Source organism: Hyla sarda, chromosome 13, assembly GCF_029499605.1.
Source record: "Hyla sarda isolate aHylSar1 chromosome 13, aHylSar1.hap1, whole genome shotgun sequence".
Taxonomy (NCBI): Eukaryota; Metazoa; Chordata; class Amphibia; order Anura; family Hylidae; genus Hyla; species Hyla sarda.
In genome coordinates, this window is record NC_079201.1 from 12,663,665 (window position 1) to 12,681,164 (window position 17,500).

Genomic DNA, 17,500 nt, shown 5'->3' on the forward strand with positions numbered 1-17,500 from the left:
TAATAGATAATGTGTATAATATATAATGTGTATAATATATAATGTGTATAAAATACATACCGTGTATAATATATAATATATAATGTGTATAAAATAGATAATATGTATAATATATAATGTGTTTAATAGATAATGTGTATAATATATAATGTGTATAAAATAGATAATGTGTATAATATATAATGTGTATAATATATAACTAATATAATATATAATGTGTATAAAATAGATAATATGTATAATATATAATGTGTATAATATATAACCTATATAATTTATAATGTGTATAAAATAAATACCGTGTATAATATATAACACATATAGCTGTCCTCTAGGTAAAGCCAGGCTACTCTGCAGATAGTTTCGCTGGGGGCTACAAACAGGAATGACACGTCTTTGTCATCTCCTGGCGCAAATGTTTTATCCCTGCAGCTTATCAGGTTTGGGACTCTTTTTAATTTAAAGGAAATTCCTAAATATTGATCCATGTGATTTATGGTCTTCCAGCTAGAAAGAGAGGCGGCAGCCATGTCATGTCCCCAGGGGTCCTTTTGTAGCTCACAGGGATAAATAACCTCTAGGAGAAGGAGTCCATCATGGACTGAAGGGACCTCATTAGAACCATCCATAGTCTAGTGATCTACGTCGTACCGTACATTAGAGAACAGTTCACTTTATGTTACCGCTGTAAACCAAATGAATATCCTTGAATATAACAGTTATAATATTAATATGTGAATTAATTATATGGACAGTAAACGGCAACATTTTAAAGGGGTACTCCGCTGCTCAGCGTTTGGAACAAACTGTTCCGAACGCTGGAGCCGGCCCCGGGAGCTCGTGACATCATATCCCACCCCCTCATGATGTCACGACCCGCCCCCTCAATGCAAGTCTATGGGAGGGGGCGTTACAGCCGTCACCCCCCCTCCCATAGACTTGCATTGAGGGGGCGGGGCATCATGAAGGCGCCGACTCCAGCGTTCGGAACAGTTTGTTCGAAACGCTGAGCAGCGGAGTACCCCTTTAAAGGCTATTTTCACACTTAGACATTTACACACGGAACTCCACGCACAAATTCCACGCCAATTCTGCCTTGAATTCTGCCTTCAATGGTCTTTCCACCACTCTGTTCACACTGAGGAATTTCAGAGGCAGAATTTACGACGAGGAATTGTATTCCACCATTAGGAAGAACATGTTCATTCTTTGCTCATGTTCACATGGCCGATTCCGGGCGGAATGTCGGAACATTCCGCACAAAGAACAGTTCCGGCGGGCGCTAGGGCCACTCGGGAATGTGCTGTCTCAAAGACGGAAATGCATTTTCGAGCAGAAATCCGTAAAAAGTATATTCTTTCTGTGGATGCCGGAATTTGGCTTTCCATTGCAAAAACATCTGCCTCAAAAATTCCACCGTGTGCACAGTGCAGCAGAATCCTATTGAAATCAATGGGACTCTGCTGCAGCCGAATGTCTGTGATGAATAATTGTGCGGAATTTGTGTGATCCTGGCCATCTACGCGTAACAGGCCATTGAAGTAAACGGGACTTTGGAATGACGCTGGATTTACACGCTAGACTTCCTAGTCAGGCATTTCCTGATTACACCTCCTAAATTCCGTGCTGAAAATATGCAGAGATTTCCACTCCAATGTGGAAATGGAGCGGAATTCCGTGCGTACTATTTTGGTAAGAGTGGATCACATTCCACCCCAATTCTACTCGAATTTCACACAACTAGAAGCTGAGCAGAAATTGGCTGAATGGCAGAATTTCCTGGCAAACATAATTTCTCGTCAATTCCTCAATGTGAACATACCCTAAAGGCTAGTTCACACTGATAAAATTCAAGCAGAAATTTCCAGAATCTGCAAGTAAAATCCTATGAAGTCAAGGACTTATGTATTGACCCTTGCCCACTCTGTGATTGTATTTGGTTCCACTTGTTTAGTTAGTTATCATCCTGGTTCTGACCTTGGCCTGCCTGACTTCACTTTGTGTATTTGTTTTCCTGTCGCCTCCTGGTTTGTATACCCTGGTCTGCTCCCTGATTAACCCTTTGTTTTCTGACATTATTCCTGACGTATCTCACTGCTGTTGTTTTGTGTTTGACCAAAGTAGGGAATGTCGCCTAGTTAGGGGTCTGTCGCCTATGGCGGATCGCCAAGTAGGTTGGGACAGCAGATGTGGGGGAACTCAGGGCTGCAAATGCCTAACATGACACCCCATTAAATCTAAAGGAGAGACCAGAGCCTTACCCGAGCAAGATACCTATAGAGCATACAGTTATTAATAGGTAGTCACAAATAAAAGAAAAAATAAGCAATTAATCATCATTAACAGTGGATAGAGAGGCACAAAGTCATTGTAAACAGGCAGGATGAGATCCAAGCAAAGTTAAAGGGGTATTCCCCTGCTCAGCGTTTGGAACAAACTGTTCTGAATGCTGGAGCTGGCGCCGGGAGCTAAATTAAAAGTGTAATAAAAAAAAAATAAAGGTGCTAGACACATAAAAATTAGATGTACATGGTCAGGATTAGGTACTGAGTGATATATTAATAAAAAATGTTTTTTCTTTTGGATCTGACGGGTACGCTTGAAGGTTTGGTGGTTACTCTGCCTGCCACCCTGCTGGCAAGATTAGGCTATTACACATAGATTCCTATCATCTGTACTGTAAGCATCAAACCATAGGAGTCCAGTCCATACATATGAGTGCGAATATTGTATTCATTCATTGAAACCATAGAAAAATGAATCCCGGGACAAAAAAACGTAGAATATGCCGGTATCCTAGCGGTAGCTTGCGTTCCGATTATATTCTTTGAATCAGCAAGTCCACTTTAAATATCCATTAGCACCACAGGATTTCTGTCCTTAGAAACCAACAATATTCGGTTGATTTGCAGAATATATTATGGTGATTTATGGAGTGAGCTGCATTGACATGTGCACAATTACAATTATTAGCTTTCTTAGACGTAGCCAACACAGTCCGCGAGCCTCCCCGACTCCAGACTAAACATCATTTACATTCCAGGGCTGGAGAAATGTCTTTTTATCTTAAAGTAATTACGAGGCAATCATTAATAAGGATATTCTTGAGTCCGATTGAGGCAGAAATATTAAGCACATCCATTTATCAAGCGTTTTACATAAGGACCCAGACAATGAGGTGATTGGGAGTAATTGATATTTGCATCTCTTTGCCGTCGTCATGTTGGAATCATATATTACTTTTCTTTTATATCCCCGAGGCTGGGAGACATCACCATAGTAACCCATTGTCAATAAACTTTCATCACTTTGTCTTACAGCCCCTGGATTTCGAGACCCAGATGGAGCACTCGTTGGTTCTAGAAGCCCAGAACCGCTTCTTGGATCCTCGTTTTTCTGATCTGGGAACCTTCCGGGATCAAGCAATCGTGAAGGTGTCAGTGCTGGATGTGGACGAGCCTCCTAAATTCCACCCTCTCAGTGGGATAATAGAAGTGTCAGAGGACGCACATGTTGGCTCTGTCATTGGGGTCATCACAGCTACCGACCCGGATAAAGCAAATAATTCTATCAGGTAACATGCAGAATGGTTAAAGATAGTGCGTGAAAGTAATAACACATAAAGAACAATAGCATGCACTCACCACAGAAAGTGTGTCTAGGCGTCCGGACATCCGGGGTCCCAGAAGGGCATAGGACAGGTACCGAAGCGTTCAGAGGCTACGCCGGTTGTGTCACGCGACTATGCGTGCTTCTTCCAGCCTCAAAGTTCAACATTGGCAGTGTCAAGGCGTCCGGAGATCCTGGGTCCCGAAGGGGCATAGGACAGGTACTGAAGCGCTCAGAGGCTACGCCAATCGTTTCAGTAACTATGCATGCTTCTTCCGGCTTCAAAGTTCAACATGGGCAGTGTCTAGGCGTCCAGAGATCCTGGGTCATGAAGGGGCATAGGACAGGTACTGAAGCGCTCAGAGGCGACGCCGGTCGTTTCACGCGACTATGCACGCTTTTTCCAGCCTCAAAGTTCAACATGGGCAGTGTCAAGGCGTCCGGAGATCCTGGGTCCCGAAGGGGCATAGGACAGGTACCGAAGCGCTCAGAGGCTACGCCGGTCGTTTCACGCGACTATGCGCGCTTCTTCCAGCCTCAAAGTTGGACATGGGCAGTGTCTAGGCATCCGGAGATCCGGGGTCCCGGAGGGGCATAGGACAGGTACTGAAGCGCTTCTTCCGGCCTCAAAGTTCAACATGGGCAGTGTCTAGGCGTCCGGACATCCGGGGTCCCGGAGGGGCATTGGACAGGTACCGAAGAGCTCAGAGGCTACGCCGGTCGTTTCACTCCACTATGCGCGCTTATTCCGGAAGAAGCGTGCATAGTGGCGTGAAACGACCGGCGTAGCCTCTGAGCGCTTCGGTACCTGTCCTATGCTCCCCGGATCTCCGAACGCCTAGACGCACTTTCTGCGGTGAGTGCATGCTATTGTTCTTTATGTGTTATTATCAGTTACTGTAGTCCTCTTGCATGCACCCCGCAGATGTCATTGACTTTTCTGGACCCTAACCCACCTCAGTGCATATATCCTTTATATTTTAGTGGTATATATTCAATAGTGCTCTCCTCCACACTTCCTTGCTACATTGCATATAGTGCGTGAAAGATTTTTTCCCAACTAGAGTGCCTCCAGCTATTGCAGAACTCCCAGCATGCCCAGACAGCTACCCTATTCGATGGTGACGTTTGCTACCTTCTGTTGGCAGCCCCACTGCCCATGTTGAACTGTCATAGTTTACAAATAAAGAAAACCCTATAGTGCCCAATATTAAGCGCCATATAACACGGTGTCCGAAAAGCTCCAGATACTGGACAAATCATTTTTGTAATTTTTGAAATTAGCCTAATACCATCATACAGTGACAAGTCTATCCCTATTTGAATGGGTACATATCTATGATGCCCAATTTAGCAGGTGCAGCAGGTTGTACACTCTTAGGCCCTATTCACACCACTCTTTTTTGTGTGACTTCATCAAGATCATTTCCTGACCATATATGTTCTGGGGCTCAAAAACGAGGTCGACCACATTTTTAAGTCATGCTAGGACAGCATATACAATCGGGAAATGGTCGCGCCAAATCAATGGGCCTATTAACAACATGTCAGGCTACACATTGACAATTACAATCTGCCAGGGTATACCTGTCATGTCTGTCCTGGTTTGTGTTCACACACAGCTATTGGATTTGCTGTGTGTGAACAGTTTTATGTTCCCTGGTCAGGGAATGGTTAAATGGCTTTGGCTTTTTCAGCCTCTGTCAGCCAATATTGGGTGTGTCTAAAAGATGTAATCAACAGCCCAGAGGCTAGACTGGGCTGACATTAAATAGACACACTCAAAAGGCCATTGACATTTAACCATTCCCTGACCAGGGAACATAAAACTGTTCACACACAGCAAATCCAATAGCTGTGTGAGAACACAGACCAGGACAGACATGACAATAGCCTGACAAAAAACCCAAAATGTCATGTGAATGGGGTCTTGGGCAGGCCAGCTAGATAGAAGAATTGATGATAGACAGACAAGCAGATAAATAGAAAGATAGATGTAGAACCTTAAAGATAATTTTCCTCTTAATTTCCTTGAGTTGTCCTCTTGTGGGGGAATTTAAAGGGGTACTCCGGTGGGAAACTATTTTTTTAAATCAGCTGGTGCCAGAAAGTTATACAGATTTGTAAATTACTTCTATATAAAAATCATAACCCTTCCAGTACTTATCAGCTGCTGTGTGCTCCAGAGGAAGTTGTGTAGTCCTTTCTAGTCTGACCACAGTGCTCTCTGCTGACACCTCTGTCCATGCCAGGAACTGTCCAGAGTAGGAGATGTTTGCTATGGGGATTTGCTCCTACTCTGGACAGTTCCTGTTATGAACAGAGGGGACAGCAGAGAGCACTGCGGTCAGACTGAAAAGAACTCCAGAAAAAATTAAAACTTCCTTTGGAGAATACAGCAGCTGATAAGTATTGGAAGGATGAAGATTTTTATTTAGAAGTAATTTACAAATTTGCATAACTTTCTGGCACCAGTTGATTTGACAATTTTTTTTTCCACCGGAGTACCTCTTTAAGGGTAGTTGTCCCTTTAACAAAATCTCTTGTGTCACCAGTGGCTTTGTGGTCTGGCTGGACCCTGTATGTCCCCCTGTGGGCCTGTGTTCATCAGACGGCAATGCATTTTAGAGCGTATTCCGCCAAAAGAATGTTCATTTTTCGTAGTGTGATTGGTGCAACAGAATTTCATTAAAAACAATGGGAGGCTCCTGCATCGTATTTTTCAGAGTGGAAATCCATAGTGTGAATGGGCCTTAAAGGGATATTCCGCCCCTAGACATCTTAAGATGTCTGATCGCAAGGGTCCCGCTGCTGGGGACCACGCGATCTCCCTGCTGCACCCACCGTTCGTTTAGAGCATCGGGTGCAGCGCCGGAGGCTCGTGACATCATGACTGCACCCTGCTCGTGATGTCATGGCCACGCCCCCTCTTTACAAGTCTATGAGAAGGGGCCTGACAGTCGTCACACCCCTTCCCATAGACTTGCATTGAGGGGGCATGACCGTGATGTCACGAGCCTCCGCCCCGCATCACTAGTCATCCGGCATGGAGCAAAGTTCACTCCGTATACCGGATGTCTGGGATGCCGCAGCCGAGATTGCGGTGGTCCCCAGCGGCGGAACCCCCGCGATCAGGCATCTTAGCCCCTATCCTTCGGATGCCTAGTACCCCTTTAAAAAGCAAGTCTGCATTAATACTGCTGAAGCTATTTTAGAGGTGTGTCAGGGTAATGATTGAATATATAGAAATAAAGACCAGCTCATCGCCCTGTAGTATCTTTGAATTGAAGGAACTTCTGTGCTTTCTAGGAAGCACGGAACCAATAGCCAAGCCGCATACTCAGTATGAACAGGTAGCAAAAAAAAAAAAATGGTGTAGATTCCAGCTCCCAAAAATAATCGATAAAAGTCCAAAATCTATTTCACATAATTAAAATTGGTGAAAAACTGAAAACCAAAAAGGTGGTTTTAAAAGCATAACAGAAACTCTGAAGCGTTTCGACCCATCATGGTTCTTAGTAATGGCACAGCACTGTTTGCCACATCCTTATATACCTAGAGTTTATAACGATGCATGTGGCAAACAGTGCTGTGCCATGACTAAGAGCCATGATGGTTCGAAACGTGTCGGTGTTTCTGCTATGCTTTTAAAACCACCTATTTGGTTTTCAATTTTTCACAAATTTTAATTGTGTGAAATAAATTTGGGACTTTATCGATTATTTTTGGGAGCTGGAATCCCATCTACACCATTTTTTTTTTTTTTGCTATCAGGGTAATGATTCATACACATGGTTTTACGTGGACAGTGAAGCTTTATAGTTTGCGATACAGGTAGGTAAGTAGTTAGTCGGCACTGGTGTCCTGGTCGGTGCCCGTGGACGACAAAGTACACAGTAGCTTTATTGTTTGGACCTGTAAGTACACAGTGTGCCATCCTATTATTCACAACTTAAATCCCAACCTGTTTGTCAATGTCACCAGATACACACTGGACAAAACCTCCGATGATGGGATTTTTGAAATTGATGAAGAGTCTGGAGAGATCAGGCTAACCAAAGCCCTGGACCGGGAAACCTCTGGGTGGCACAATCTGTCCCTGCAGGCCTATGAAGCAGGTAAGTCAAGAGGCAAATCAATATATTAGCCATATGCACCCAAATGTCATTTATGGGGTTTATCAATATAGTACCTGTGTATAGTACCTGTCTATAGTACTTGTGGTATAGTACCTGTGTATAATGAGCAACGTGAATTGGTGTCCAGCTCACTCCCCCAAGACCTATAGCGATTCGGACTGGCGTGGGCAGCGCCTGGATATATAGACTGAAGAATAAGCAGATGTCCAGTGCAGGTTAGTATGGAACGATCCTCTTTATTCGAATAAAACTTCTGGTACATAGAGGACATGGACAAAGATGACGCGTTTCGGCCCTGGTGTCAGGCCTTAGTTATACCATGACTAAGGCCTGACACCAGGGCCGAAACGCGTCATCTTTTTCCATGTCCTCTATGTACCAGAAGTTTTTATTCGACTAAAGAGCATCGTTCCATACTTACCTGCCCTGGACATCTGCTTGTTCTTCAGTACCTGTGTATAGTATGATAACAATCCTGCACACTGGCACACCAATACAAATACTATTCTTCAATAGTCCAACTTTATTAATTCCCACACTGAATAAGTATTAAGTTCTTGTATAGCCGAAACAACAATATCCACAAGGACATATATACTGTAGAACAATACTCCCAATCCAAAGGAGAGGGGATAAGATGTCTGATCGTGGGGGTCCCGCCGCTGAGGACCCCCGCGATCTCCCTACTGCACCTGGCATTCTTTCAGAGCTTCGGGTGCAGCACTGGAGGCTCGTGACATCACAGCCACGCCCCCTCAATGCAACACTCCTCCTTGAGGATCACAGGGTAAGGGCCGGTAAAAACTGTCAACTCGACTAGCATGTAAAAAACATTTGATGGTATAAAAAGCATGCAGCGTGTTTCGAAGCCAATAGGGCTTCTTCCTCAGGTACCACAAGGACATATATGTATCTTTAATAAATGATGGTAAAGGGGGTAAGATTTCTCCTTGAGGAGATCACCATTACTGGTGTGTGGAGCTTCAAAGGCCATTAGCACTCCTTCTGGGAAGAGGAAATATGCAAAGCAGCTCAATCACATGACCTTTTTAGGTAGTTTTCCCTAAACATCAGTTTTTCACTCCAACTAGAGAGTTTTAGCAACTGATTTGGATTTAATACCAAGTCATAGATCTCTCAATAAGAGAAGAGGACCCATCAACAGACAGTGCTGTTTTGGGTTTGTTGCCCCATGTCAGTACAGAGCAGGGTGTTCTGGCTTTGCCTGTGATAGGCCTGTCGAAAAAGGTAAAAGGGGGTAAGATTTCTCTTTGAGAAGACACCATTATTAGTGTATGGAGCTTCAAAGACCTTGTGGAGTAGTGTTGTGCGCGAATATTCGAAATGCAAATTTTTACCTAGAATATTGGCACTTCACGATTTTGTGAATATTTACAATATAGTGATATATATTCATAATGACAAATATATATAAATATTATTTTTTGGGTGACACTGATCCCTCCCTTCTTTTAGGTGAAAGATACAATTGCGCATGCGCACTATGCAAATTTCATTCCAAATTTTTGCATGGAAAAAAAAGAGAACGAACATATAATATGTGAATTTCGCGAACATATAACGAATATTCGTCCATATATTCGCAAAATATTGGAATTCGAATATGGCCCCTGTCATTCATCACTATTGTGGAGTACTAATGACTTTTGAAGATCCACAAACCAGTAATGGTGATCTCCTCAAGGAGAAATCTAACCCCTTTTACCTATTCGGGAAGGCCTATCACAAGCTAAGCCAGAACACTCTATTCTGTACTGATGAGGGGAAACAAACGACAAAGCAGCACCGTCTGCAGATGGGTACTCCGCCCTTCTGGAGAGTTCCCTGGCTTACTCATATATTTGTAGACCACTCCAATCCTTTCCTCTGCTCCTGTGCCCGGACTGTAGGGTAGCGTCCCCCTCCCACACAGATATATAGAAATACAAAGGATGTCCGGCACCACGACAGCAGGTAGAAAGTCAGTTTATTGAAGAATAAATAATAACAGCATAAAGGCAGAGTGTAATAGCCTACGCGTTTCGGGCAGACATGTCCTTAGTCATGGCATAAACAGTTCCCTGGCTCGGCATTAAAGGAAAACTCCGTAATAGGAAAATTATCATCCATACTGCCGGCAGTAAAAAAATAAACAGGTACATACCTTCCTTCGCTCCCCCGGTGCCTCCGGTAACTGGCTCCGGCCTCCGCCACGATCCTCTTCCTGGTTGCCAGTGCTCGGCGAGTCATACTGCACTCAGGCAATCACCGGCCGCAGTGTAGTCGGGATTTCGTTGCGGCCGGTGATTGCCTGAGTGCAGTATGACTCGCAGACCACCGGCAACCAGGAAGAGGATCGCGGCGGAGGCCGGAGCCGGTTACCGGAGGCACCAGGGGAGCAAAGGAAGGTATGTACCTGTTTCATTTTTTTACTGCCGGCAGTATGGACGATAATTTTCCTATTCCGGAGTTCTCCTTTAAGTCCCAATCAGTTGCTAAAACTCTCTAATTGGAGAGAAAAACTGATTCTAGAAACTAAAAGCAAATCCCCATAGCTCTGGACAGAGGTGTCAGCAGAGAGCACTGTGGTCAGACTGGAAAGAACTACACAACTTCCTCTGGAGCATACAGCAGCTGATAAGTACTGGAAGGATGAAAATTTTTATATAGAAATAATTTACACATCTGTTTAACTTTCTGCCACCAGTTGATCTGAAAACATTTGTTTTCCACCGGAGTACCCCTTTGAAGCGGTGTTTTCCAAACACTGTTTCTCCTGCTTTTGCAAAACTACTATTCCCAGCATGGCTGGACAACCTAAAGGCTCTCTAGGCATGCTGGAAGTTGTATTTTTGCAACAGCAAGAGGCACACTGTTTGGAAAACACTGGGTTAAAGAGATCTTTTTAAAGGGGTACTCCGGTGGAAAACATTTTTTTTAAATACACTGGTGCCAGAGAGTTAAACAGATTTGTAAATTACTTCTATTAAAAAATCTTAATCCTTCCAGTACTTATCAGTTGCTATCTGCTCCACAGGAAGTTCTTTTCTTTTTGAATTTCTTTCCAGTCTGACCACAGTGCTCTCTGCTGACACCTCTGTCCATGTCAGGAACTGTCCAGAGCAGGAGAGGTTTGCTATGGGGATTAGCTCCTACTCTGGACAGTTCCTGACATGGACAGAAGTGTCAGCAGAGAGCACTGTGGTCAGATTGGAAAGAATTACACTACTTCCTGTGGAGCATACAGCAGCTGATAAGTACTGGAAGGATTAAGATGATTAAATAGAAGTAATTTACAAAACTGTTTAAATTTCTGGCACCAGTTTAAGGGAGTACCCCTTTAAGAACAATTGCTGCTTTCTTCCAAAAACAGCGCCACCCCTGTCCTCAGGTTGTGTGTGGAATTACACTTCAATAGAACAGAGCTGTAATACCACATACAAACTGAGGGCAAAAGTGGCGCTGTTTCTGGAAGAAATGAGTTTAAGACGTCAGTAACCGTTGCTGTAACTTGTTCCCTACAGACTACCCTGATAAAGTTTCCGTTCTGGCGCTGAGGATACGTATCCTGGATGTAAATGACAATCCTCCGGAGCTGGCTACACCCCATGAATCCTCAGTATGTGAAGACGCTCTTCCAGGACAGGTAATGTGCTATAATCTGATATATTAAACAAGGAAACCAATGGACTATGAGACATTATTAGGTTCTTAAATCTTTACTTCTACCCGTCTGCTTGTATCTAAGCTCCCCCCCCCCCCCCCACCCCAATGACTATGACAAATCTTTATTAAAATATTTTTTTATGGTATATATTTCCATGGTAGGAGCTTCCAATGTCAACACCTTATCCAGTCCACATATAGCCAATTTATCAAGCCGATAAATCATGCCGAATAGGGGGAGATTTATCAAAACCCGTCTAGAGGAAAAGTTGCCTAGTTGCCCATAGCAACCAATCAGATCGCTACTTTCATTTTCCAGAGGCCTTGTTCAAAATGAAAGAAGCAATCTGATTGGTTGCTATGGGCAACTGGACAATTTTTCCTCTGGACAGGTTTTGATAAATCTATGTCTCTTAAACCAGTGTTTCCCAACCAAGGATGCCTCCATCTGGTGCAAAACTACAACTCCCAGCATGCCCGGACAGCCTTTGGCTGTCCGGGCATGCTGGGAGTTGTAGTTTTGCAACAACTGAAGACACCTTGGTTGGGAAAAACTGCCTTAAAGGGGTCCGGTGGAGAACTTTTTTTTTTTAAATCAACTGGTGTCAGAAAGTTAAACAGATTTGTATATTAAATCGAAAAAAATGGGGTATGTGCAGCTCACAAAGTGATATAGTTACCAACTCCTAAGGGTAGTTTTGGCTGGACGTCCGAGAGATGGATATGTGGGGGCATTAAAGTGAAGCACAGTCCGATTTATTTTTTCTGTAATTCCATCATCATGTACCATTTTATGGTATTAGTCTAGAGGCATTTGGTACCCCCCCCTTTTACCCTTATATATTAGATTTGTATATTACTTCTATTTAAAAAAAATCTTAATTCTTCCAGTACTTATTAGCTGCTGAATACTACAGTGGAAATTATTTTCTTTTTGGAACACAGAGCTCTCTGCTGACATCATGACCACAGTGCTCTCTGCTGACATCTCTGTCCATTTTAGGAACTGTCCCGAGCAGCATATGTTTTCTATGGGGATTTTCTCCTACTATCGACAGTTCTTAAAATGGACAGAGATGTCAGCAGAGAGCACTGTGGTCGTGATGTCAGCAGAGAGCTCTGTGTTCCAAACAGAAAATAATTTTCTCTGTAGTATTCAGCAGCTAATAAGTACTGGAAGAATTAAGATTTTTTAATAGAAGCAATTTACAAATCTGTTTAACTTTCTGGCACCAGTTGATAAAAAAAAAAAAAAAAACGTTTTCCACCAGAGTACCCCTTTAACTTTCTGGCACAAGTTGATTTAAAAAAAAATATGTTTTCCACCGGAGTACCCCTTTAAGTAGTTAATCGCGGGGGACCAGACTGCTGGGACCCCCTGCGATCTCTGGAATGGGACCCGGCTCTCAGTGAGGAGCGCGTGCTGCAGACGGCACGTGCTCCATTTATTTCTATAGGAGCGCTGAAGAGACCCGTGTACAGCTCTCGGGCATTATCTGAGCATTATCGGCGCTCTACTGGTAGAGGACACACCGCTCCTCACTGACAGCACGGGGTCTCGTTCTGGAGATTGCCGGGGGGGGGGGGGGGGGATGGGGGGCAGACCACTGGGACCATCAAACCTGAGGAAGAAAAGGGGACACTATTCGAAACGCGTTGTCCATTTTTTTTTTTTTTTTTTAGAAATGTCTCTTTTATTTATTTTCATTGTGATCCATGATTCTACACCCCCACAATACCGGCATTAGTGCCACAAGCAATCACGTTTTTTTAAAGGTTTTCCTTTGAATCCTTACCCCTGTGGAAAAAGGTTTTGCCCATGTATATCACTAGGGGTCCTTATTAAAGGGGTTATCCAGGAAAAAATACTTTTTTTTATATATCAACTGGCTCCAGAAAGTTAAACAGATTTGTAAATTGCTTCTATTGAAAAATCTTAATCCTTTCAGTACTTTTTAGCTGCTGAAGTTGAGTTGTTCTTTTCTGTCTAAGTGCTCTCTGATGACACCTGTCTCGGGAACTGTCCAGAGTAGAAGCAAATCCCCATAGCAAACCTTTTCTACTCTGTGCAGTTCCCGGGATAAGCAGAGATATCAGCAGAGAGCACTGTTGCCAGACAGAAAACAACAAGTCAACTTTAGCAGCTGATAAGTATTGGAAGAATTAAGATTTTTTTTATAGAAGTAATTTACAAATCTGTTTAACTTTCTGGAGCCAGTTGATATATAAAAAAAAGTTTTTTCCGGGAATACCCCTTTAAAAAGAAGGGAGATAACAATCCAGCCTTACAACGCGTTGTCCATTGCCAATGAGGAATCCTACATACATACCTACTTGGAAGTCCTGGCGACGCATCCCAGACATATTACTTCCGTTTGCAGCGCTACATAAATATTTTATGTGTTTTGATTGTGAATGTAAATGATCTTATTAGAGAACATGCCTGTCTGTGTTTGTATTGGTATATATATATATTTTACCAGTCGTAAATAAATAATGTGTGCTCCCTTTGCTGTAGCTGATTCAGACCATCAGTGTGGTGGATCGGGATGAGCCAATGGGGGGGCACCGGTTCTACTTCAGACTCGCTCCAGACCCCAGCGCCGAGCATCACTTTACGCTGCTCAATGTCAAGGGTGAGCCCTATGCTGGTCACCTACCATACATCACATTTCATTATTTCCCAGTTTCCATTCATTTGTTTCCCTACAAATAACCACATATTCATTTGTACTTTGTCACCTGACTTCTGATCGATGCTAGATAGTCTATTTAATGGATTAATTTATTTCTAACACAAGCAATTATACAATGCTGTTAAAGGGGTTATCCTGGAAAAAAAAACTTTTTTATATATATCAACTGGCTCCAGAAAGTTAAACAGATTTGTAATTTACTTCTATTAAAAAATCTTAATCCTTTCAGTACTTATGAGCTTCTGAAGTTAAGGTTGTTCTTTTCTGTCTAAGTGCTCTCTGATGACACGTGTCTCGGGAACCGCCCAGTTTAGAAGAGGTTTGCTATGGGGATTTGCTTCTAAACTGGGCGTTTCCCGAGACAGGTGTCATCAGAGAGCACTTAGACAGAAAAGAACAACCTTAACTTCAGAAGCTCATAAGTACTGAAAGGATTAAGATTTTTTTTAATAGAAGTCATTTACAAATCTGTTTAACTTTCTGGAGCCAGTATATATATAAAAAAAAGTTTTTTCCTGGATAACCCCTTTAAGAACTGTTCAGTAAACGATTTATTATTAATTATTGATTAATTATTATTTATTGTTTATTTACATAAATACATTTATTTATATACAGTGCATTTAGTTATTTATTTACATAAATACAGTTCATTGATGTATTCATATAAATACATTTATTTTTATACAGTGCATTCATTTATTTATTTGTTCATTTACATATATAAATTTATTTATTTATATACAGTACATTCATTTATTTATTCACATAAATACATGTAGTCATATACAGTTCATTGACTTATTAAAATAAATACATTGTTTACAGTACATTTACTTATTTACATATATTTATTTTATATATAGTGCATTTATTTATTTATTTACATATATACATTTATTTATTTATATACAGTGCATTTATTTATTTACATATAAACATTTATTTTTATATACAGTGCATTTATTTGTTTACATAAATACATTTATTTATATACAGTTCATTTATTTATTTATTTACATAAATACATTTATTTAAATATAGTTCATTGATTGATTGATTGGTTTACATATGTACATAGATTTTTATACATTTTATACATTTACTTATTTACTTAAAAACATTGTTTATATACAGTGCACTTATTTATTTACATGTAAACATTTATTTTTATGTACAGTGCATTTATTTATTTACATTTAAACATTTATTTTTATGTACAGTGCATTTATTTATTTACATGTAAACATTTATTTTTATGTACAGTGCATTTATTTATTTATTTACATTTATACATTTATTTATTTATTTATATACAGTGCATTTATTTATTTACATATAAACATTTATTTTTATATACAGTGCATTTATTTGTTTACATAAATACATTTATTTATATACAGTTCATTTATTTATTTATTTACATAAATACATTTATTTAAATATAGTTCATTGATTGATTGATTGATTTACATATGTACATAGATTTTTATACATTTACTTATTTACTTAAAAACATTGTTTATATACAGTGCACTTATTTATTTACATGTAAACATTTATTTTTATGTACAGTGCATTTATTTATTTACATGTAAACATTTATTTTTATGTACAGTGCATTTATTTATTTACATGTAAACATTTATTTTTATATACAGTGCATTTATTTGTTTACATAAATACATTTATTTATATACAGTACATTTATTTATCCATTTACATAAATACATAAATTTATATACAGTTCATTGATTTATTAATATACATATTTTTATAGAGTGCATTTGTGTATTTATTTTACATACATACAGTTATTTTTATACAGAGCATTTATTGATTGATTTATTTACATAAATACATTCATTTATATACAGTTCATTGATTTATTAATATACATATTTTTATAGAGTGCATTTGTGTATTTAGTTTACATACATACATTTATTTATATACAGTGTATTTATTTATTGATTTATTTATTTACATAAATACATTTATTTATATACAGTGCATTTATTTATTGATTGATTGATTTATTTACATAAATACCGTACATTTATTTATATACAACTGAATTGACTTAAGTAATATAAATACATTTATTTTTATACAGCGCATTTATTTATTCACATATCTACATTTATTAATATACAGTTTATGTATTTGTTTGCATATTTACATAAATACATTTATTTACATACAGTTCATTTACCTAAAGCCAAAAACCTCTCTACATGCATTAATACATCATCATTTCAGTGCTACAAAAAAAAACAAAAAAAAACTTCTGATTCATCAATACTCCTAAAAAACACCCTAATTCCTTTCTTTCCGTACAATTTCTATGACATTGCGCCTGGATTGTCGTCCTGTGTATTGCATGATTTCCTCCATACGCATACCTAATATCTCCATTCATATATTGGACTGACTTGCAAAGTGATCTGTGTTATTGTCTAAAGTTTCATTAGTTATTTTTGTGTGTTTTTTGCATTTAGGGGTCATCCAAGATTTTTAATTAAATAAAAGCTTATTAAAAAAAAAAACTTTACTTACCCATAATCCTCTGTCACTCCAGTGTCACCATTGGTCTAGTCTTCCCTCCCAGCCTTCAGCAGTACATGGTATGGCCCTTGTGGGATCTTTTAGCATGTACTGCAGGTGACCATGGAGGCCATTGGTTGGCTGCACACAACCCTTGTATATGATGTCATGGCTGTAGGCCCAATGGGGACACCCAAATGGCAATGTCACTGTATTAGTGGATGGCGTAAAGTTTATTCTTCTATACAGCTCATACCTAATTTAGAAAAAAATCCTGGATAGCCCAGAAAGCTGTATTACATGCACAATACATGGGCCTCCGGGCAATTTTACTAAACCAGACTAAAGTATGGTGATTTACTGTAAGTCCAGTTTAGTGGATCTGTGGGAGGTCTAGGTTTTGGCTAATAGACATGTGTCAGCACATCTGCGATGGTGTTGGTGCACATGGTGACATCAAAGCCATTAAAGGGGTACTCTGCTGCTCAGCGTTTGGAACAAACTGTTCCAAACGCTGGAGCCGACGCCGGGAGCTCGTGACGCCATAGCCCAGCTCCCTGAAGATGTCACGCCCCACCCCCTCAATGCAAGTCTATGGGAGGGGGCGTGATGGCTGTCACGCCCCCTCCCATAGACTTGCATTGAGGGGGCAGGGCGTGGCATCATGAGGGGCATGGCTATGAGGTCACAAGCTCCCGGTGCGAGCTTCCTGCGTTGTTCCAAACGCTGAGCAGCGGAGTACCCCTTTAATAACAGAAGGATGAAGATCCCAGCACTCTCCAAGTTTGATGCAATAACTAAAGTGTTTATTCACACCTGGTCATAGTAGGGGTACAGACAGTA

At 40.6% G+C, this 17,500-nt stretch overlaps 1 protein-coding gene across 3 annotated transcripts in view; it reads left to right on the forward strand.

Annotated features, from left to right (window-relative positions):
• The window catches only part of CDH22 (cadherin 22), a 257,926-nt gene that overhangs the window by 232,936 nt on the left and 7,490 nt on the right, over nt 1-17,500 (forward strand). For 2 of the 3 annotated variants that reach the window (XM_056550686.1, XM_056550685.1), the window contains 4 exons: nt 3,321-3,574; nt 7,594-7,727; nt 11,273-11,394; nt 13,933-14,050. In XM_056550686.1, coding sequence (XP_056406661.1) covers nt 3,321-3,574; nt 7,594-7,727; nt 11,273-11,394; nt 13,933-14,050 — 628 coding nt within the window. The remainder of the gene's footprint in view (nt 1-3,320; nt 3,575-7,593; nt 7,728-11,272; nt 11,395-13,932; nt 14,051-17,500) is intronic. The other variant, XM_056550688.1, reaches the window with a different exon arrangement.